The sequence below is a fragment of the Balearica regulorum genome, chromosome Z, assembly GCF_011004875.1.
Source record: "Balearica regulorum gibbericeps isolate bBalReg1 chromosome Z, bBalReg1.pri, whole genome shotgun sequence".
Lineage (NCBI taxonomy): Eukaryota > Metazoa > Chordata > Aves > Gruiformes > Gruidae > Balearica > Balearica regulorum.
This window is the reverse complement of record NC_046220.1, coordinates 45,404,612-45,426,889: the sequence shown is the minus strand read 5'-3', so window position 1 is coordinate 45,426,889 and position 22,278 is coordinate 45,404,612. Positions and strand designations below refer to the sequence as shown.

General features: G+C 40.0%; 1 protein-coding gene across 2 annotated transcripts in view; it reads left to right on the top strand.

The window, feature by feature from the left end:
• The first annotated feature begins 5,639 nt into the window (after positions 1-5,639).
• The window catches only part of VPS13A (vacuolar protein sorting 13 homolog A), a 109,446-nt gene continuing 92,807 nt past the window's right edge, over positions 5,640-22,278 (top strand). For both annotated transcript variants that reach the window (XM_075740885.1, XM_075740887.1), the window contains exons 1-10: positions 5,640-5,851; positions 15,274-15,317; positions 15,846-15,888; positions 16,860-16,955; positions 17,241-17,342; positions 18,022-18,131; positions 18,444-18,503; positions 19,644-19,703; positions 19,939-20,019; positions 20,442-20,499. In XM_075740885.1, coding sequence (XP_075597000.1) covers positions 5,752-5,851; positions 15,274-15,317; positions 15,846-15,888; positions 16,860-16,955; positions 17,241-17,342; positions 18,022-18,131; positions 18,444-18,503; positions 19,644-19,703; positions 19,939-20,019; positions 20,442-20,499 — 754 coding nt within the window. In that variant the 5' untranslated portion in view covers positions 5,640-5,751. The remainder of the gene's footprint in view (positions 5,852-15,273; positions 15,318-15,845; positions 15,889-16,859; positions 16,956-17,240; positions 17,343-18,021; positions 18,132-18,443; positions 18,504-19,643; positions 19,704-19,938; positions 20,020-20,441; positions 20,500-22,278) is intronic.

Here is a 22,278-nt window from a genome sequence, read left to right as displayed (position 1 = left end):
CTGTGTTTTGGATTTAGGATGAGAACAATGTTGATAACACATTGATGTTTTTAGTTGTTGCCCAGCAGTCAAGGACTTTTCAGCTTCCCATACTGCCCTGCCAACGAGAAGGCTGGGGGCACCCAAGAAGCTGGGAAGGGACACAGCCAGGGCAGCTGACCCAAACTGGCCAAAGAGATATTCCATACCGTATGACATCATGTCCCATTTGTAACTGGTCAGCTGCAGGACTTGTGCAGCAGCTGGGGGTCTTGCGCAGCATCCGCTTCTGTGTGATGGCGTTTGTCTTCCCAAGTCACCATTACACATGATGGAGCCCTGCTGCCCTGGAGATGGCTGAGCACCTGCCTGCCCGTGGGAAGTGGGGAATGAATTCCTTGTTTGTGCCTGTGGAGTGGGAGGCTGGGCAGCCGAGGGTTGTGCATAGCACCAATTTCAGGTGATAAGAAATTGTGCTCTTCATCACTTGTTTTATAACTATTATTATGGCTATTATTATTATTATTATTATTTTTCCTTTTTGTGTTTGTCCTATTAAACTGTCTTTATCTCAACCCAGGAGTTCTCTCACTTTCACTCTTCCGATTCTCTCCCTCATCCTGCTGGCGGGAGCGAGCGGCTGCGTGGTGCTTATCTACTGGCTGGGGCTAAACCACGACAAATAGTTGTTGTTTCTCCTGATTTTTCATAACTGTTTCTCTTGTTTTCTTAGATCATTTCAAAACCAGTTCCTATCAACCCAGATAATCCTTCAAATATTTATGTTGATTAAAATAAATCATGAAAACACTGTAACAAGCCCATCTGGTGAAAATCAAAGAATTTCAACTAATAAAGATGTTCACAAGAAAGGAACTCCAAATTGCCAAGAAATGCCTTCACTCTAAAAAAGATTCCCAGATTATTATTCTTCTAAAACTCAAGACCAATGAATGCTGTAAGAACCTCTACACAAAGGTTCTTTTTTAAAAAAAGGTAAATTAAAAAAAAAAAATTTCAAATCTCACTTCTTGATTCTGAAACAAAAATAATAATGATGATGATAACCATATTGCTCAATTATCAAACTACCAAAATAAACTCAGAAATATGGAAAACATCAGCCTAAGTGGCACAGGTACTCTCTTATTTTTATGTGCTTATGTAGAAGAGAGACAAAATGTGGATGTAATATACTTAATTAGAATCCTTGGTATCACATCCTTGGTATTCCTTGCTTTTGCCATATGGTACCTCTTCAATTAAGGCAGGAACCTTCTACTTTGTGGACTATTAACCATTCACATGTAAGGCCAGACTTTTGTAGTTACTTAGGCCCCAAAAAATACATACTGGATGGTATTGGTGTGAGCAACTGATAATTCCTGCTGGCAGACATCAGCAGGAGAGAGCTGTTCACAGCTGGCAAGGGAAAAAACACAGTTTACATTGCCAGGGACCTGCTGAAAAAGACTCTGAGTCTTCTCAGAGAATGTGCTCAGAATTGAAGTTTCTATTTTGCCAAACTGCTGAATGCATTTCTTTGATGATGGCAGGAAGAATATAATTACTCTCTAGTTTGTTCCTAGAACTGCAAGAACTGGCTTTAAAATTAAGCTAAAATGTTTTAGTAAGCAGATCTTGGAGGTTTTTTTGCATACCATGATCAGATGGAAAATTCAGGAGTGGTTTTGTCTCTGAGTTTCAAAGAGACTTTAAGCAGTTTAGGCTCAGCACTGTGGACTTACTGAGTAAGATTACTACACTTTTCAGCAGTTACTACATTGCTGCATGTGTAATAGAAGTAGTTTAGGACTTAACACATATTTCACCTTGTCCTGAGGAAAAGGTTGTGTAAGTAAAGCAAACGTTGTTGCACCATGGTTCAGCTGATTCAGGAGATTCAAAACCATGTGGCTTTGAAAGATTTAGAAATAAGGCACCCTTGTGATGTGTGGTTTTACTCCAGTTACGAGTATATTCTAAAATAGTTCATGAAATAGTTCATAAATTTTGACATCCCTGTAAGACTGACAGAATTCTGGTTTTGAGGACACACTAAATGAGGTTCATAGTCCATCCCGTTTTAGTCACCACCCTTCATGCTCCTTTGAGTCAAAGCCATTTTGAAAAGACTACCTGCAACATGGAAGAAACAAGGATAAGAATTTTCATATTTAAGAACGTGAAAATACAACAAATCATGGCAGTATGCCTAAAGTTATGTGATTTCATTGCAGCCTGAAAATTATAAGTTTTTGAGGAGAATAAAAAAACCCAGAAACAACTTTTTTGTTTTGTTTTGTTTTCCTATGAGCAAATTTACTTGCCTGAACTCTGTGTGACTGAGAGGGCTGCAAGTGGTTGTCCTGTAGCAGAGGACAGCACTGTACCTGCAGATGACCTGCCATTCTGGCAGACCTGTGAAATGTTGAGTCACTTCAGCAGAAATCTGAGCAGTGTTCACATAGAGGTCAGCAGTAAGCTGACCCAGAATCCCCCTTTGGCATGGAGAAGATAGTGGCCTCTAGCCTCAGCTTGGAGAAATGGTATGAGCAGGGAGCGCAGAAATGTGGCTGCTAATACTCACCCGCATGTTAAACAGTTTTGTTATGGGTGTGAAGTGCCAACAAGGTATCAGCACCTTTGATTACAAAATTGGGAAAAGCACAGAGATTATTAATGGATTGCTATGGGGACTGCAGGAACACATAGAAGACCAGTTCAAATGGAAAAATTGCTGTCCAGGTGGCTGTGACTGTGTCATGTATGCAGACGGAGTTCTCAAATTTCATGGAAATTTTGGTTCATGTGACTGGACAGATGCTCCACAGATACTCCACTGTTTGATGTCCCCTGTTCCTTACATCTCAGCCACTGCTCCAACTGGGCTTGAAATGACACTGCACCTGCTGGTGCTAGTGAGCTGTGGGACATGCAGAGCGATGAGGGAAAAAGAAGGACTGAACCCCCTTGCCTTTCTAAGTCTGCAAATGTTACGGATTTCTAACCATATAAAGAGTTGCTAGTAGAAATCACATGCTTACACTAGGCCTAGCAGTTCATCAACAGTAAGCAGGTTTTCTCAGGTGGAGATCTTCAAGCCTCACTGACTGCTGTGGAAGATTCACCCACACTTTGTGAAGTGGAAAGATCTATTATAGCAAATTTTATTTTTTTTTTCAGTAACAAAATGAAAATTGTATGCTTCTGATCAATACTACTTAACCTAGGACACTTCTGTTCCCCTGACTTAAGAATGCCTTCTGCAGAATATTTGAATAGACAAAAGAAGCTTTACCTAGTCCCTAAGGAGCTGCAGACTTATAAAGAGAGTTAATTTGGAAAATGGAATGGTAGAAGAGAATGATGAGGATGCATGGTGCCAAAGCCTGACTTTGGAAAAGTAAGTGGACAGGAGTAGATATAAGTGGATTAAACAACTAGCTTTTCCACAACTAAATAGGAAGATATGTGATTTAGTCACAAAATAAGAAATGCCCTGGGTTCACACTTTTCCCTAGAGACAGCTCATAAGAAATACATTTGGCTTTGTGTAAGAAATTTATAGAAAGCTTGCTGCATAAATGTTCTCACGTATATGTATTAGTGCATGGACACAGTTACACTTGACGCACACAAGTCGCTGATCACATTTTGGTTTTTATTGGTCTAAATTATCTCTTTCTAATGTTTTTTCTTTTTCTGTTACTGCTGTCGCTGAAGAGAAAAAGATGCTAAACCCAAGAACTGGAAATGCAGAGACTGTAATTTCTTCAAACCATACACAATAAACTTCAGTCTCTCTTTCCAGTATGTCTAAGCAAAGTAAGGTAACATAAGAAGAGTAAGACACATACAATTAACAGATGCATGTGCAGTGACCACTCCTGGCTTGGTTTTGAAGGTGCATACCAGGTGTCTGCACCATCAGCAAAAGGAAACACAGACCAAATGTCAACAAGACTGTATGTTTTTTTGTTGCCTGTTACCCTTCTCCAGCCTCATTCTGCCTCTCCCCTTCCTTGTGCTAATAAACAACAACAACGATGTCCTTGATAAAAGTGTGCTTCCTTAAACCAAGCTACTTCTTTGCAAATAATTAAATTCTGCATGTTGGGGGGAGGTGAGGCATTGCTGATGAGTCAGACTGTTGGTAAGCAAGCAAATACACGCCACTGTGAAAGGAAAGGTCAGGAGAAGTGGTACGCAGCATTCTTTTATTGCTATAAAAAGTAATGCAAGAGCGTATCATCTCTGCCAGACTACCCATTTGTATCCCCCAAGTAAGACACTGTAATTAAAATGGTTTAATTTAGTATATTGGATATCCAAGTTCAGTGGCACTGACAGAAAGGAATACAGACTGCTCCAGCGTGGATCCGCTATGGGCCGCGGGTCAGCCAGAAAACCCACTCCTGCGTGGGCTGTCCATGGGCTGCAGCTCCCCTCAGGGCACATCTACTTGCTCCAGCGTGGGGTCCTCCACAGGCTGCAGGTGGATATCTGCTCCACCACCATCCTCCATGGGCTGCAGGGGGACAGCCTGCCTCACCATGGTCTTCTCCACAGGCTGCAGGGGAATCTCTGCTCCAGCGCCTGGAGCACCTCCTCCCCCTCCTTCTGCACTGACCTTGGCATCTGCAGGGCTGATTCTCCTGTTTTTTCTCACTTCTCTCTCTCACAGCTGCCGTGCAGCATTTTTTACCCTTTGTTAAATGAGTTACCACAGAGGTGCCACGAGCATTGTTGAGGGGCTCAGCCATGCCCTGTGGTGGGCCGCTTGGAGCCGGCTGTGTCTGGCACGGGGCAGGTCCTGGTCCCTTCTCACAGAGGCATCCCTCCTTCCCCCCTAAACTTGCCACACAAACCTAGTGCCACATGCTATAAAAACTCAGAGGGTGGCTTATCAATAAGACATTTTAACTTAATTTCAAACCTAACTGTCGCAGTTCCAGGAACAAGCTGGAGGATAATTGTATTCTTACTGCCATCATCAAAGAAATGCATTGTGGCTGTTTGGCTGAACGTCACGCGAGCGGGAGGCCCCGGCACAGAGTGACTCAGGGTAAACACGACCCAGAATTTTCAGTTTGGTTCCGCAGACTCCCAAGCCGGCAAACGGCACGTCAGTCAAGCTCTTTGGACATCTGTCTTAAGTTCAACTTGGTTTACTCATTATGCTAATAATAGTTCAGCCACTTTCAAATAGCTGAGAGATGTAGTAATTTCTACACTTGCCTAGCTAGGGGAAAAAAAAAATTAAAAAAATCGTAATGGCTACCACGTTTAAACTTCTTGGACAAGTCAAATGACATCTTAAAACCAAAGTGGTAAGCCAGCGTGAATCCCTCGTATTTCCCCCGGAAATGGTACGAAGCGACCCTGAGAAAGGGCAGAAGCACCCACTCAGCCAAGCCCCCCCGGCTCCCCGCCCCGCCGTGGCGCGGCCCCCGCCGGCTCCCGTAGCCTCAGGCAAACCGCGCTCCTCCCTCCCCACGCCCGCAGCCAGCACCGAGCTACCGCGCCTGTGCGCAGAAAAAGCGTCTCACGGCGCATGCGCGCAGCGCAAAGGAGGGGCGCGTTTCGACGGCTGGCGGGAGGTGGGCGGGGAGAAAGGGCGGGGCAGGCAGGGACACGCCCCCTCGGGCCTCGGGGCGGGGCGCCGCAGTGTGTGTGGCCGAGAGCGGGGCGGGGCCGGGCCAGGCCGCGGCCGGAGCCGGAGCCGCGGCGTTGTTACTGCTGCTGCCGGGGCGGCGGCAGCGGTGCAGGATGGTGTTTGAGTCGCTGGTCGTGGACGTCCTGAACCGTTTCCTCGGCGACTACGTGGTGAACCTGGACAGCTCCCAGCTGAAGCTGGGCATCTGGGGAGGTACGGGGCTGCCGCGCCGCGCGGGGACGCGCCGCCCGGCTCGGCCGCGCTGGGGAGCCGCCCGCCCGGCCCCGCCGCCGCCCTCAGCGCTGCCGCGGCGCCTGTCTCGCACCCGGCTGGGCTCGGAGCCGCCTTGCCGCCCGCGCAAGGGAGGAGGCCGGGGCGGTGTCCCGCTGAGTCCCCCGGGCGTCCGGGCCGGGCGGTGCCGTGCTGCGCCGCGCCCGCCGCCGCATTGGGCTGCCTGCCCGGCAGCTCTGCCGGCGCTTCACCTGCCCGGCTGCTTAAAAATAGTCGTGGGGGCGGGCGGGCTGGGGAGGAGGTGTCCGTGGGGGGTGTGGAGCAGCCGGTGGCGGTTGCGGCCGCGGGGGTCGGCGGGGCGGGAGGCGGCGGCGGGGCCAGGAGGAGCAGCAAAACCAGGGAAAAAACGTGTCGAAAATGCTCGTGGTGTATGAGTGTCCGATTGGGGGTTATTTTTCCGTATTGGGGTGCCCTTGCTGCGTTCTCCTGGCTGGGGAGCTTGCGGGGTTCGGGGTCCGCGCCGTGCTTGTGATACTCGCGGAAAGTTTGGGGAGGGCTGGGCGGGCAGCTGGAGCCGCCGGCGGCTCGGGGCCGGGGTCGCGCCCGGCTTGAGCGAATGCGAAACTGAACTGACTTACTGACTTTTTCCCTGCCCGGAAATAGGAAACTGAAAATAACCACCTGGGGTTTTGATAGCGTTTTAGTGTCAGCGGTGTGCCAGTGGAATTCAGTAGCCTCTCTGCAAACAGCAGTGACATGCCTTTTTTTTTTTTTTTTGGTGCTGTCATCTTAGGTCTAGAATAGTTGCCATGTTTCCTTTTTCTAACATTAAAGAAATAGGAACAGAGACTCTCTTAGGTGCTTGCAGAGGCTGTGACCTACTGTGCTGAGCGAGGTAAGCAAGTCTGTAGAAATGAATTAGCATGCCAGTTCTGAAGGCAGGAAAGTATGCTGGCTTGAGATCCCTTTAGTAATGTATGTACAAGAAAATGGCAACAAAGGTCTCTCTTTCCAGTATGTCTAAGCAAAGTAAGGCAACATGAGAAGAGTAAGACAAATACAATTAACAGATGCATGTGCAGTGACCACTCCTGGCCTGGTTTTGAACGTGCGTACCAGGTGTCTGCACCATCAGCAAAAGGAAACACAGAGGTGCAGGTTTTTTTACATGTATGTGCATACGTCTGCAGGTGTGAAGCATCCTTGAGGTATTCCCTACCTATCATTCCATTCTTAGGTACTCATATATATGAATCAGATTTTGGAAGCTTTTCCTGGAGTTTTTTGCATCCTAGACATTTTTGTTTCATGGTTCTCTTTTCCGAAATGGCGTCCTTATTTGATTTCATCTCTGCAGTAATTTTCATTTTGCAGTCAGGGCATTTGTAAGATCTTTGTAAAGTTCAGTTAGCACTGCAACAGCACATGTAACAGCTGGAGAGATAGTAGTAGTCCTTGACCTGTAGCAGTAAGGCTCAGTGTAGCACATTTATTATAGATAATGTGTGTCTTATTTGAAAGGATTCAACAAAAATGTGTCAAACTAATTGTTTGATTTGTATACTTAACAAGTTCTTCAGTTATCGTAGTTCCTTCTGTTCGTGAAAGGCAAGCAAAATATTTAATTTAGAATATGGAACATTCTGTAAATGTTCTGGGCGATGTTTACACATTATGAAAAGTTAAAAGTTTATTTTTCCTGCTCTCTAGATTCCTGGTGGTTATTTATGCTTCTGTGAGGCAACTTTTATCAGATTAGATGCACATTAGCTCTCAGTTTTTAAAAAAAACTAAATAGATATCACTAGTTTTTACTTTGGAGTTTTGATATTCAGCTGTCGTATGTATGTGGAGCTTGATATTGGGATTTTTCTATGATTTCCTCTACAAGTAGTTTTAATATTTTAGACACTTTAGTATATCTTTTCTTTAAATTTAATTCCTTTTTCCTCAGTACAGTGCCTTTGTACTAGAATAAAATTAGTTTTTCTCTACATAGTCTGTTTACTTGCTTAGTGTGAAAATTGGTATATGAAGCTACATCTTGTTCTGAGATGCCTAGAGCTGCATGTAGCATTGTTGAAGCATCACCTGTAGAGGTTCATTTTTTTCCTGGTCTACTGCATGATGCTTTTACTTGTATATGCAACTTAAACTATGTTTAATGGTGCGTGCATGTGCAATATTTATTTTGTTTCAAAGATCTTGAAGGACCTAGAAATTGCATTCCTCTAACTAAAAGGCAATAGCTATTAGTAGACTACTTTCTTTTTATGGAGGCCATCATTGCTTTGCAGATCAAGATTGGCTTCCTAGTTACTGGAATTGTGGAACTAAATTAATTTTTTATGACAATAGTACTATTTTTTTGTCTTCATATTTTGTGTAAACATAATACTCTTTCAGGCTTGTCTACATGCTCTGAAAGTGTTTCATTACAGCTATGTGTTTTCATACAATGTCTGTCTTGAGTATGTGTCATGACAAATTTGCTGAAGTTTACATAAATCATGTAGTCTGAATGGATTTAGTACAATTTAATTTCAAATATTTTAGTAGTGATTAAAAGGAAAGTTTTTCTCCTTGTAGCAAATGGCCATCCAATGCTTTTTGGATGTTACAGCACTGTACAGGTGCTACATATCTGTATCTTAAATTTTAAACAACCTTTTTTTTTTTTGGCTCTGATTCAATACCAAAGGAAGTGGTTTTTCTTTTTTTTTTTTTTTTTTAGGATGCTGTAATGAACAAGTTTTGTCACTGTGGTGTTTTATAGCTAGCCTGTTTAGATTAAGACTGGTAACCTGTTGGTAGTGTCTGGATATATGTATAAAAACTAACTTTACGTAGTTTCATCTTATGTGAATTTGGGAGCTTTATTAATGATTTTTTAATGAGCATGCTTAGCATTCATTTCAGTTTCACATAATGAGAGAATTCAGTATGCCATATTAGAACTGTCCAGATTCAATCTGTGTAGTAAAGTTGTGTGATGTCACTGCTCCAAACAACATACACAAACACAGTAATAACTACAGAAATGTTTTTAGTTTTTCTTTTCATTAAAAACGCCCTCTGATTGACGGGTAAAAATTCAAAACTATCTCAATACTAAAGAAAGATGGAATGTCTGAAAACAGACTCATGGCTGAGAGTGTTGCAAGAACTGAATGACCTGAAATGTAAAAGGCAATGCAGAAAGGATAATGTAGGACAACCTATAGAAGTAAAAAAGGTAATTTGAACATGTAAGGCCAACATTGGAAAGACCAAGGCTCAGTAGAGAATATAACAGGGAAGGAAATCATATTCCTTAAGAACGCCATTAGTATGAAGCAGAATAAAAAGTTACTGTGTGTGGTGGAGGCCAGGTGCTGGAGGCTGGAGGCCGTTGACCGTGGCTGGAGGCCAGGTGCCCCCCCAAAGCCGCTCTGTCACTGCCCTCCTCAGCTGGGCAGGGGAGAGAAAATACAACGAAAGGCTCCTGGGTGGAGATTGCTCACCAATTACCATCATGGGCAAAACAGACTCAACTTAGAAAAAACCCCCATCTGATTTATCGTCAAGCAAAACAGAGTAGAGCAATGAGAAATAAATCCAAATCTTAAAACACATCCCCTCACCCCTCCCTTCTTCTTGGGCTCAACTTCACTCCCCATTTCTCTACCTCTCCCCCCCTGCAGCAGCACAGGGGGACGGGGAATGGGGGTTGTGGTCAGTTCATCACACATTGTCTCTGCTGGTTCTTCCTCCTCCTCAGGGGGAGGACTCCTCACACTCTTCCCCTGCTCCAGCATGGGTCCCTTCCATGGGAGACAGTCCTCCACCAACTTCTCCAATGTGGGTCCTTCCCACAGGCTGCAGTCCTTCATGAACTACTCCAGCGTCGGTCTCTCCCACAAGGTGCAGACCTTCAGGAGCAGATGGTCACAAGTCCTGCCAGCAGACCTGCTCCAGTGTGGGCTCCTCTCTCCATGGGTCCTGCCAGGAGCTTGCACCAGTGCAGGCTTCCCACAGGGTCACAGCCTCCTTCAGGTTCCTCCACCCGTTCCAGTGTGGGGTCCTCCATGGGATGCACATGAATATCTGCTCCTCATCATCCTTCCTCCATCGGCTGCAGGGGGATGGCCTGCCTCACCATGGTCTTCTTCATAGGCTGCAAGGGAATCTCTGCTCCAGCACCTGGAACACCTCTTGCCTCTCATTCTGCACTGACCTTGGTGTCTGCAGAGTTTCTCACATCTTCCCACTCCTCTCTCTGGCTGCAAAAGCTGCTGCTAGTGTTTCTTTTTTCCCTCTTAATTACGTTATCCCAGAGGTGCTACCACTATCGCTGAGGGGCTCGGCCTTGGCCAGTGGCCGGTCTGTCTTGGAGCCAGCTGGCATTGGGTCTGTCAGACATGGGGGAAGCTTCTAGCAGCTTCTCACAGAAGCCACCCCTGTAGCCCCCCCTGCTACCAAAATCTTGCCACAGAAACCCAAAACAATGTGTTAGGCAGCCATCAGGGAAAGTTATGGATGGATGATGCTGGGAAGAACAATGTTTTAAACTTCTTGTTTTGGTCTTCACTTAAAAAGATAGTTTCAATGAGCTGTGTTTAACAAATGCGTAAGTATTTGGCTTAGAAAACCAGGTTAGATAAGTATTGAGATAAGTTAGATTTTTTTGGAATGGTCTAGACCTAATAAAGTTATACTGCAATACCAGAAGAAATGACTGAAGCAATGTGAGATGTTGATCTTTGAGAAGTGAAAGGTGGCTGAGATTTCCACACACTATGAGAGACCAAACAGTTGTTTCACCAAGGTCCGTGTTGCCACTGTTTTCTTTTGGCTGGATCTAAATAACTTTTCAGTGTCTTGATTAGACCCTCAGAACAACACTTTAAAATACTTAACTCTCTGTTGACTTGGCACGCCTACTTATTAGATAATGTCACAAGCATATATTACTTAACTTGTTATTTGAATAGCCGATGTCTCTTATTGGTGCAGCTACATTAGTAGGATGATATAGGCAGGTAATTGACACAGGTTTGTGAGCACACAAGCACTTTTTACCTACTTTTTTCTGGCTACAGCTATTATTCTAATAAAAGACTACTTATTTTACATACCTTTCCTTGTCAAGGTATAGCAGGTACAAAGGTATAGCAGGTGCAATCCCATCCCTTACATATTAGTAACTTGAATTGACTGAGGAATTAAGGATATCTAGTAGTTTCTGCTGCCTTTAGTGACCTATTTTACAACAGATGTCAATAGAGGGAGGAGGTATTTGGCAGATGCTCTGATGCTCAGAGACTTAGAGCTTGTCTCCAGAAAGTATGCATAAACAGGAATAATTAACAGCACAAACACAGGTGGGAAATGACTGGCAAAGGCAGCAGTTTGTATAAAGTGATCAAAGGGGTTCACAACAAGCTGATAATGCCGTTGCTAAAAAGCAGAAATTCTGTTAAAATATGTGAGCAGGAATGTTGGGTACTGGACAGATACTAGCTGAGGTGTTTTCATTTTCTGATGCCTGTTGTCTTTCACCTCTCTTTCTTTCATCTGCCTTCCCTGTTCCCCTCCCACCCCCCTTCTTATTTACAAGACAGAAGACGTGATTAATACATAGTTTAAATCTGCAGAATTTTTATGTGGACTGATTTTCTTCCCCCTCTTTAGCTTCTGTTGACATGTATAGCAAAATTTCAGTTAGGCCTCCTTGGTGAAATGGTTTACCAACTATTATCTTATTTTCTAGATCTCTTTTTTGTGAGCTAAGTCCTTGGTAGTGGGTGTTGGTTCGTGCGCTCAAATTAATGAAGTTATTTTGATTATCCAAAATTAAAACTCTAAACCTATTTATTCCAGAATTTTGACAAATGTTTGATTTTGTTGAATTATTTACAATGTCCAGAGATGAATAAAGCTAAGGGTTTGCTTTATAATATAGCCTAAATAAATCCTAGACTGTGCTATAGGTATTTATAAATGTTCTGGCTTTTATTATTGTTTTGGCTGTTAGCCTGCATGTTTAACCCTAGGTATTTATACAACTTCAACCACTTGTATATACTGTTTTCAAGGTTGCTTAGTTGGGCAATTTTTAACCCATTAAATGCGGTTTTGTCTGGATGCATTTCTGTCCTCAAAACAAAGAAACATCCAATTGCTCCCAAAAGGGAACAAAACAAAACCCAACAACCCCAAAACCCCAACAAAACTAAACAACCAAATCTTGATGTGTTTTGAAATTCTTGCAAGTAAAATCCCTTGGCAGTGTTCCAAGACAGTAAAAATCAGTGAGCATTATGTCCTGTAACAGGCCTTTGTTCCCTGATTTTCCTGCTTCTGTTTCTGTGGGTTTTTTTTTTCTTTTTTTTGGTACCCCTAGCAGAACAGTCAGGATTCAATGCAGTTGCACCTGGAGCTATGTTTCATTGCAAGTGAAATAGCCAAGTGTGACAGAGACTAAATTTTGGCAATGAAAGAGAATACTGACATTGGCCAGTTATTGCATTTTAAATCGTGAGTGTGAGAATTGGTTGCCAGCTGAGGTGTGGTAATGCTGGAAATAGTTCCTGTTTACTTGCAGGGATGTTTAGTCAACCTCTTTCTTGCACTCCCTCTCAAGTGTAGGAGAAAGAAGGGTTGCATAAATATGCAAAACATAGTGCTTCAGTAGTAGCCTTTTGTGTGCTTTGATAGTCCATTCACGGTGGTCAGACCCTCAGTCAAGGTTTTTGTGAGTAAAGGGTGGTATTTTAGTGAATGTCTTTCACTAATTTTATACTAAAATTGAGATAATAGAAGTTTTAGTAATTTCTCTCTCTTCTAATGATTTTAACTGAAAGCTTTAAACTTATTGATTGTAAAATCATAAGTGTAGGAAAAATGGTGAAGAATTATTTATCTCACTTCCCAATCTCAACATTTGATGTAGAATTGTCAAAGCCTTCTTGTTTGAAACAGTATTGATACCATGTTTATTCTCTGCCATTATGATGTGCTCAGGTAAAATGAGCTATAGTTCTCCATCACAAAATACTGTTTGTAAATGCTTGAGATGATAATCCTTGCTCACTTTGCAATACCTTGTTTTTAGAAGCATTAGGGCTGCCAAATCGTTGCAGCTTAAGTTACTGTGCCACAGCTGAAATGTGGCATGTGCCAAACCCTTGATAAATGAGAAGTAATGTTTACTTAGCTGACAGTGAAAGTGAAAGACACTAAACGCAGTTAAACTGCTTCATGTGTCACAGAGTCTTAGAGTTTGCCTGTGAACATTTGTATTATGGCTCAACTGACATGCAAGAATTGCATGTCATCCATGGTAACTTGCTTACAAACCTGAAACTTTGCTCTGTATACCGTGAGAATTACTTGCCATGAATACAATTACAATTAGCGATGACTTCTTGAAGAAGCAAATACTTTTTTAGTGTGTCTCTCATGTAATAAAACTCTGTCTAATGAGAGTTAAAATGGTCTGTGCAGGGTCAGCTTTATCAGGGAATAAATTTAGAGTAGTATTGAACCCAATGGTATATAAAAATTGTCATATTATTATTGCCTACAAAAACTATATAGACTACTTAAAGTTACAAGACTAGTTAGAGACTACTTCTGGGAATGCTTTCTTTGATTTTTTTTCCTCTTTTTTTTTTTTTCTTTTTCCAATGTGCCTCTCAATATGTGTGTATTTTAAGGCTTAAAAGCAGAATCACCAGCTCTCAAAAACATCATTCTGCATGTAGTATTTCTCTGGAGAGGCTGATGGTGGCACATGACAGATGTTTACAATTCTACTGGAAAGTGATAATAGCTTATTACAAACAGTAAATGAAATAATTAAAAACTTGATAGTGTTTTGTGAGTCCTGTGTCCAGTTCTGGGGTCCCCAGTACAAGACAGACATGAATCTGATCAGAGGGCTGGAGCACCTCTCCTATGAGGACAGGCTGGGAGAGTTGGGATTGTTCAGCCTGGAGAAGAGAAGGCTCCGGGGACACCTTACTGCAGCCTTCCAGTACCTGAAGGGACCTACAGGAAAGATGGTGAGGGACTGTTTATCAGGGAGTGTAGTGACAGGACAAGGGGTAATGGGTTTAAGCTGAAGGAGGGTCGATTTAGATTAGATATTGGGACGAAATTCTTCACTGTGAGGGTGGTGAGATACTGGCACAGGTTGCCCAGAGAAGCTGTGGCAGCCCCCTCCCTGGAAGCATTCAGGATGGGGCTTTGGGCAATCTGGTCTAGTGGAGGGTGTCCCTGCCCATGGCAGGGGGGGTTGGAACTAGATGATCTTTGAGGTCCCTTCCAACCCAAACCATTCTATGGTGCTACAAGACCGATGGATTAGTTTACCTGATCAGCTCTTCCACAGCAGTTCAACAACTTGAGCCAACTGTTCTAATGAATGCATTTTTGAGATTAGGGTCCAGTTTCCTGAAATTGGTGGTACGTTGAACAGTAGTCTAATTCCATCAGCATTATATAACTGCAAGAATATTTCTTACAGTTGGAGCTCCTGTCTCCCTATATGTTTGGCCTTTTCTAGCATTTTGTCCCCAAAAGGAAAACATTATTCGGTCAAGCAAATCTTCATCTGCAATCTCAAGTTGTATTCCTTTCCAGGCCTGTAATTTGCTTCTGGTTTCCTGAATCTCATTTATGTCCCTGCTCAGCTGTATCAGGTGTCTGTTCCATGTGCATGTGTTAACACTGTACAACTAATTCGAAGGTAACCATTGCAAGTGTTCCATCCTTCTTGTAGAATTTGCAGAAGACATTGCTTCAGACTATATGCATGTTTTTAAGTTTTGAGTTTCCTGGACCCTTCCATTGTTCCTTTATAGCAAGTGTCTGATGTCAAATATGTTGTAAAAACAGATCTTGCAAATCAAATTCTCTGTGTTTACAGGGTACTGAATTTATTGTTGTCTTAAGACATTTAAAAATTAGATTTACTGAAGTGCTTCCTATAAGCTTTTATAAGTCTATAAATACAACTTGCAAATGTAAGATCATTTGAGGGCTAAAATTTCTCTCTAGATTTAATGTTGCTAGATTTCCATAAGCATAGGAAGCAGATGGTTGAGGAAAAAGAAGGAAACTTTTAATTTCAAAATGGTCCTTAAAAAATGTGACAGTAATTTCCAGAAACTTTGAGGAATCTTAAGTTCTTTTCCATGGATGTGCAAGCTCCATGAGAAGATCTCAGATATTATTTTGTGGCATGAATGAACAGTGTGTTCTTTCATGGATATTTGAGGTGTAGGTTGTGGATACCTTCTACAGCAAAGAGTTGAAGAACTACAGGTCAGGGACCACTGACTCACTTTGGGATGTTTAGCATGCACCACTATTACTCTGGTTATTGTAGTTTTACTCACTGGCTCCTTTGCTTTTAGGAGCCGTAGCACTGAAGAATCTTGAAATAAAAGAAAATGCACTGGTAAGTTAGCAAAAATAAAAATAAAACTGTTGCAAAAAATGATTCTTGAACAATGCTTTGGGTTGTACATGTTTTTTTCAGTTCTTATTTTAGGATACACTGTCTTTTAAGTGAAATCTTACTTGTTTGTTTTCTATGTTCTAGTGTGGATTGTGCAATTAACTTGAGATTAGATTTAAAAGTGAAGATGTGTGCTGGCTCCAAGTAGCCTTTTTTAAAAAAGAAAAACCCCAACAAACAAAACTCTTGGCAATTGCTAAAAGAATGTGTTTAGGTCAAAAGCAATACTGAAAGACTTTTTTTTTTTTTTTTTTTTTTTCTTTCTGTATGTCATGAAGCTAGAAACATGCTCTTGGGAGTGTATTTAGCCTAGCATGGCTTAACAGCTTAAATCAATAACCAAGCGCTTGCTTGTTCAGTGGTTGAAAGGTAAATTTATTAAGGTTATCATCATCTTTTTTTTCCTGTATGGGAACATTTAACAAATTGCTGAAATAAGCTTAAATGTTCTAAACCACTTTATTTCAGAGTCAGCTGGATGTGCCATTTAAAGTTAAAGCAGGACATATTGGTAAGTTACATTTTATCATACCCCCAGGCAGGAGTTACTAAACATACTGTTTTTCCTCGCAAGTGGCTCTAGGCATCCTAAGCAAGTAATTTGCCTAGTTTCCTTGATTTGTATGCTTTGCACTCTGAAATTTGCTTTGTACACTCTGAAGCTTGTCTCTTCTGAAGAAGCACCTTTTCTTGAGCTGAGATGTTAAAGCTGAAATATACTGGAGTCTTGTGTAATCACCTCAATATTAATGAGAAAAGAACACACCACAGGGAAGATGAGTGACCGAGCAGGACTGGATCTCATCCCTTGTTTTAGCAAGACTCTACAACTGATTTTGCCTTCCACTTCCCCTTCTATCCTCCTTCCCTGTTTTTGCTAGTATGAAAAGTTTTCTCATTGCAAGTTGATTATTAAAAGTTAGTGGTTTCTTAAAGCAAACTAAGGTTAAAGCCATGTTTCCCTTAAATCTACCCTGGAGGTATATATTTTCCTGTGACTGGTTTCATTATTAAAACTGGCACTTGGATGAAGAATGAGAGATGTTGTAACCTCAGGGTCCCCATGTTCACAAAACATACACACTTCTTTAAGACTCTCTTCCACAGAAAAAGAAAGAAAAAATATATTTAAAACATTCTAATTTGATGAGTATTTAGCTGATTGATCACATATGAGCTGCCCATGCTTTTTCTGTTTTTGAGGGTGCTGGACGGGATTTGCAAGGAGGGAGAGGTTGCTGTGGAATATAATTCAAGCGAGTAAGGAGAGGACCTGTAGACTTAATAGTTCTGCTCATGGAAAAACTTGCTTCATGTTCATTTGTGTGCTATGTAAAACAACCCAAAGGACGTGTCTGTCAGAAACACTGTTTTTTCTGTCCAATATAATAATTGTTCAGGGATTTTGTGGTTAATGTCAGTTATCTTTCTAATATTTTTTCCCCCAGTCAACTATTTAACCTTTTCCTTTTGTGTTTGTAGGCCAACTTAACCTACAGATTCCATGGCAAAACCTTTATACTCAACCTGTTGAGGCGGTTCTTGATGGAGTTTATTTGCTTATTGTGCCCACAGCCAGTAAGTTAATGTAGATAAAAAAAGTGAATTTAGATTGATGGAATTTCAGAAGTATCTGGAATGGGTTGATATTGTTTTCATGAGCTTTCATGAGCTAGTAGATGCTCCTAGCAAATACAATTAGGTAATGGGAATGGAGTGTCTTTCAGGAGTTTCCATTTAGTCACCTAACTTTTGTTGTTATGTAATTGTTAACAAAATGTGAAAATTACTGCTTTTGAAACAGCATCTTCCAAAAACATGTAAGGTTTTTTGTATCATACCTTTTTTACATTGTGCATTTAGGCATAAAATATGATGCTGAAAAAGAAGCCAGGCAGCTCTTGGAAGCAAGACAAAGGGAATTGCAAAGGATAGAGGAAGCAAAACAGAAAATAGCTGACCAAGGTGAGAGTGGGAAAAGCTAATGAAAGTGACGATTTTCCTTTCTTTAATCTAGAAAGATGCTGGATTTGTCACTTAAAGTGTTTTAGAGTCCTGTTTTCCTCTTGATACTTAAAACCCTGTTAGTTACAGATCTTTAGGTGTAGCTGCCATCAATATTGCAGAACAGGCATCCTGAAAATAAAAAGGTTCAAGCATTGACATGATCTCATATGAGTAAGGATTTTGAAGTATCGTGTGCTTGTGTCATATGTTGCCTGACATTTTCTTTCATAAGAATCAATTTAACTTTTGTTTCCAGTAGCAAAGAATTTTTATGGTTATGCCTTTTTAATGGTTCTGTGTAATTTATTCTTTAATACATGCTAAGTCTTATCATCTTAAATTCAACTTTTGGTACTTTCAAGGAATACGTATTGGCCACCTTGAGTATCAGAGGGTACAAGTCATACTTTTGAACAACCTGATTCTTCATGCAGCAAGAAATAAAGCTGAAACTGTATAGTGTGAGGATATAAATGTTATAGACTATACTGAAAGGATATGTTTTTATACAATTGGAGTACAATGTAATAGAAAATTGAAATATCTGTCATACAAACTTTATTATGTTGTGTTCTCTAGTGTAGTTTTAAAATACTTTACTGCAAACAAAATATTAAATTATTTTCCCTTAACTTAGATAAAGTAAAAGAAGAGAAACAAGACACTTTTGTTGAAAAACTAGTCACTCAGGTCATCAAAAATCTTCAGGTGAAAATTTCCAACATCCATATTCGCTATGAAGATGATGTAAGTACTTTTGCATATCTCAGCATAAGGGGTTGTGTACTGTAACATGAAATTAGGAACCTGTCTGATTTGTTTTCTCCTAGCTGCTTTCCATGTTGAGAGAATCCTAGTGAAGTTTTGGAAATTTCATAGTCTTAAAAAAAAGAATAGTTAAAAATGAAAGCTAATAAAAAATTTGTACCAAAGCATTAACTTGTCAGATCTTTGCTACATCTGTCTTTTTTTTTTTTTTATTTTTGGCTGTTTACTTCGAAATCTAAATTTAGAGCATAAGATAATCCTTTTTTCGTATTTTCCCCCTTGCTCTATTAGATCACAAATCGGAATAACCCCTTGTCATTTGGGATTTCACTTCAGAATCTAAGTTTACAGGTAATTTTATTTTTCATCTAAAAAAGCATGTTGATGTAGACTGAAAGGTTAAGTTTTATGTTTTGTGTATTATTGTGCTGTCTGGTAATATACTGTCTAATGAAAGTATTCCTATTATCATGAATAATGCACAATGGTAACTACTTGGTTTATCAAATCCAGCATAAATATTGTGGCAGGGGTGCCATTAAAAATAAAGTGCTAGCATTACAACAGACCTTTGGGAGGAAATTCTTATTCTTCTGCCTGCTGCACTTTGTGGTTGCCACGTACCAGACTTTGCTGGATTTGGGCTATTCAGAATCTGTGAATATTTTACTGAAACTGCCATGAACCCCGAGAAAGGAATACTTGAGATTAGGAAGGGGAACAAAAAGGAAAAAAAAAGAGGATAGCATCTTGTTTCAAACTGGAGCTCAGTTCTTTGATCTGCAAGCTCCACTTTAAAGTGCTGATAGTAGTGATCATAGACTGTATAATTTTTTTCTGCAAGACTACCTAGTAGCAGCAGTATGCTGATTCTGCTGAGATGCTCTGATTCAGTACCTTTTTCTGTGTAACTGATAAGCATTAAAAAAAGTAAGTAAAAGTTACTTTCTTGAATGAAATAGTTGTCTTATTGAAAGGTTTTTGACAGCCCCTTCCTCTGAAAAGTTTTGTGTAATGGCCAAAAGCTTTCGTATTCTTACTATTTCACTCTTGAAATGCATATTAGCATTGAAAAAGTATAATAACATGTAGTGTTTCTCTTGGGCTCAGACTAAAATGCTATTTCCAGAATTGTAAAAGAATTCTAGTCCCATGTTTATCTCTTTCCAAAGAGCCTTCCTAAAAATAATGTTCGTGTAAAGGAAAACAGTTTGAAATATTGGAAATAGAATTTTAAATAATCTTGGTTCTTGTGTGCAGACTACCAGTCACTGCATATACATGTGTGTATTTTTTTGGGGGGGGAGTAGCGTTATGAAGTTTCCACTTAAAATAATGGCTTAATAATCTTAAATCAGAATATGGCATCCTGTTATTTTCAGTGGGGTTTAATTATGGTGATGTCCCTCTCTTTTTTTTCCTGGTTTGTTTCAGTGATGATAAAATTTTGGTGTGTTATAGACATCGGAATAACTTTAATTCTCATTTCAGACCTCAGATAAGAATTGGAATCCATGTTTACATGATGAAACTGCCAAGTTATTCTACAAGGTACAGTACAGTATAAACTGTATGCTAAAGAAAGAATTGTTAATAAAGCTGAATTAGTGTTCCTTCCACAGAAAGTGAGATCAAGAAAACATGTAACTGTATAGGGTCTAAAACAAAATGATGTGTAGTCTGCAAGGAACAATCTGAATATTTTTATTCATTCGGACTTTGTGAAATCCAAATTACTAACCTAAAATTTGTAAGTATTAATACATATGTTCTGTTGTACTTTCAGCTTGTACGACTGGATAACCTTTTTGCTTACTGGAATGTGAAATCGGAGATGTTCTACCATGGTGGTTGTGATGAATCGTTGGTAAGTAAAGGATGAGATAATGTGTCTAGTATTCTAGACTGTGAAGCATAGACCATGTTTCACATTCAGTTCTGCTTCCATTTGTGTCAGTGTCCTGGAGAACTGTCTTGTTGCTAAGAACTTTTTTAGGAAAAATAGTAAATATTAAGGTTTTTATGTGATGGAAGTACAAGACCCATCTGCAGAAGTTAAAACAAAAAAAAGTCCTTTGTCAGTTACAAAATTATACACAATATGTGGTCGTCAGTGATTTTATTAGCTAAAACTAGAAGTCTTTTTCTGTATAAACGTAGAATATTTTGAATTTTAATGTGTATCAGAGGGATTGTCTGAAACCTGTATTAAAATGCTAACATTTTATATTTAAAAACCTTACAATGAAATAAAAATGCAGCTTATTTTTAACTCCATTGTATATGTAGGTTAACTTAAAACAGGGAGTTGCCAGCCACAATGTGATTCCAGAAGGTTATGATTTTGGTGAGTGGTATTTTATTTGTATTTAATATGCATGTATACTTCTAATTTTTAATGCCTCTCAGAGGTTGCTACTTTGTCTGTTATTCAACAGTCTTAGTAAGAGTGCAGTTTAGTTCTTTTGTAGGAATAACTGTCTCCCTGACAGTGAATACTGTACCATATCTGTAGCCTTAAAAGGCTTTAATTAAAATAGGAGTCTTGAGTCATGATTCATTCTAGTGGAATGTCATAAAAAATCCTCTTTGTTTGCATCCATTAAGAATTCCTCATTTTAAGGAGTTTAGCAATAATATGTGTATCATGTAAGTTTTGTGAATCAGATTGGTTTCAGTTATAGATAATGTTTTTGAGTTTACCTGTCTTATATGAAGTGTATCTTTTTTTCATTAGAGGTGGAAATAGTAATCACACAACTCTGAAACGTCAACTTTTTTTTTTTTTTGAGTCTTGCCAAGTTGCAAGTTATATAGCTTTGATTCTTGCTTGCTGTAAGTCCAAAAGTCACATTGACTCCACTCAAGCAGGGTGATTGTTTACTTTTCATTGTATGGAAAATACATGGGTTTTATTTCTCATGTGCATCTGTGTGATTGTTTAGTAACAGTTTACAAGGCAGAATGGCCTTAGAAGTGGCTTGTTCTCTAGCAAGCAAGTTCTCAGTTCACTATAGCGAGGATTAAAAAGGGCACTGTTAAGTTTTATGGGGTTTTCTTGCTGCCTTTACCTGAAAGAGGAAGCCTTTTGTGTCTCTCTATTTGACGGCCAGAGAACTATTTAGTAATTTCTTCTGATTAATTATCTTTTTCAGTTGCTAGCTTTACCTCTTTTTACAAGAAAGTAAGTTTAAACATCATCAGTTGTCTAAGTCTTTAGCTAGAAGTTCAAAATAGTTGTATGCAAAATTGCAGGATTGAGGATTTACACTCTTAAAATTTAGTAGTGCCATCAGAGATGCAGATATTTAAAGAATTAAATCATACTGATATTCCATGATAAATGAACATTCTGGCTCTTTTAGAGCAACTGTTTAGATTGAGACAAATAGAAGGGTAGTAAGCACAAAGTCTGCTTCTGTCATTTGGTCTAAATGCAAACATAATGCTTACAGGAAGGATGAAAAATGATATTTAGGAAGCTAAATGGGGGGGGGGAATTAATAGAAATGCTATCACAGAAAATGTGTAGATAAAAGTAAAATAAACTTCACAAGAAATACAGAGCTTAAAATGAAACAAGTGTAAATTGCTGTAAACATGGTTTCTTCTTGCAAAAATGTCTGTTTCCACTTGTATGAACCATTCAGTGAATTTAGAATATTTGGTATGGGGATGGTCTATCAGTATTTCTGTTGAAATCAAAGGTATTTTATTTGATAAAAATACAATTTATACAAATTTCAGTAATGTACAAATTCTGATTGTTGGATCAGTTGATGAAACAGATGGAAAAATTGAACTCAACATGGCTTCTGAAGGCTATATTGAATGCCTGACATTGCCAAATTGTGGAACAGATAAAGAAATTCTGCTCTATTTTTCATGTCATATGCTTCGCTTTATGTAGGATCCGTATTGATTTTTTCCATGCTTGCTTGGGCTTGGATTTAGAAATGTGGAGCATTTGGTTTTATCCACTGATGTCAGTATAATTTATCAAACAGTGTAAAACATCAGTAACATACATAAAAAAAATCCTTATGGAATAAGAGTTCCTGTACAAAGTGCTATGTTTGAAACTGTCTTGTGCTATAAATAGCTTATAGCAAAAAAAATTAGATTG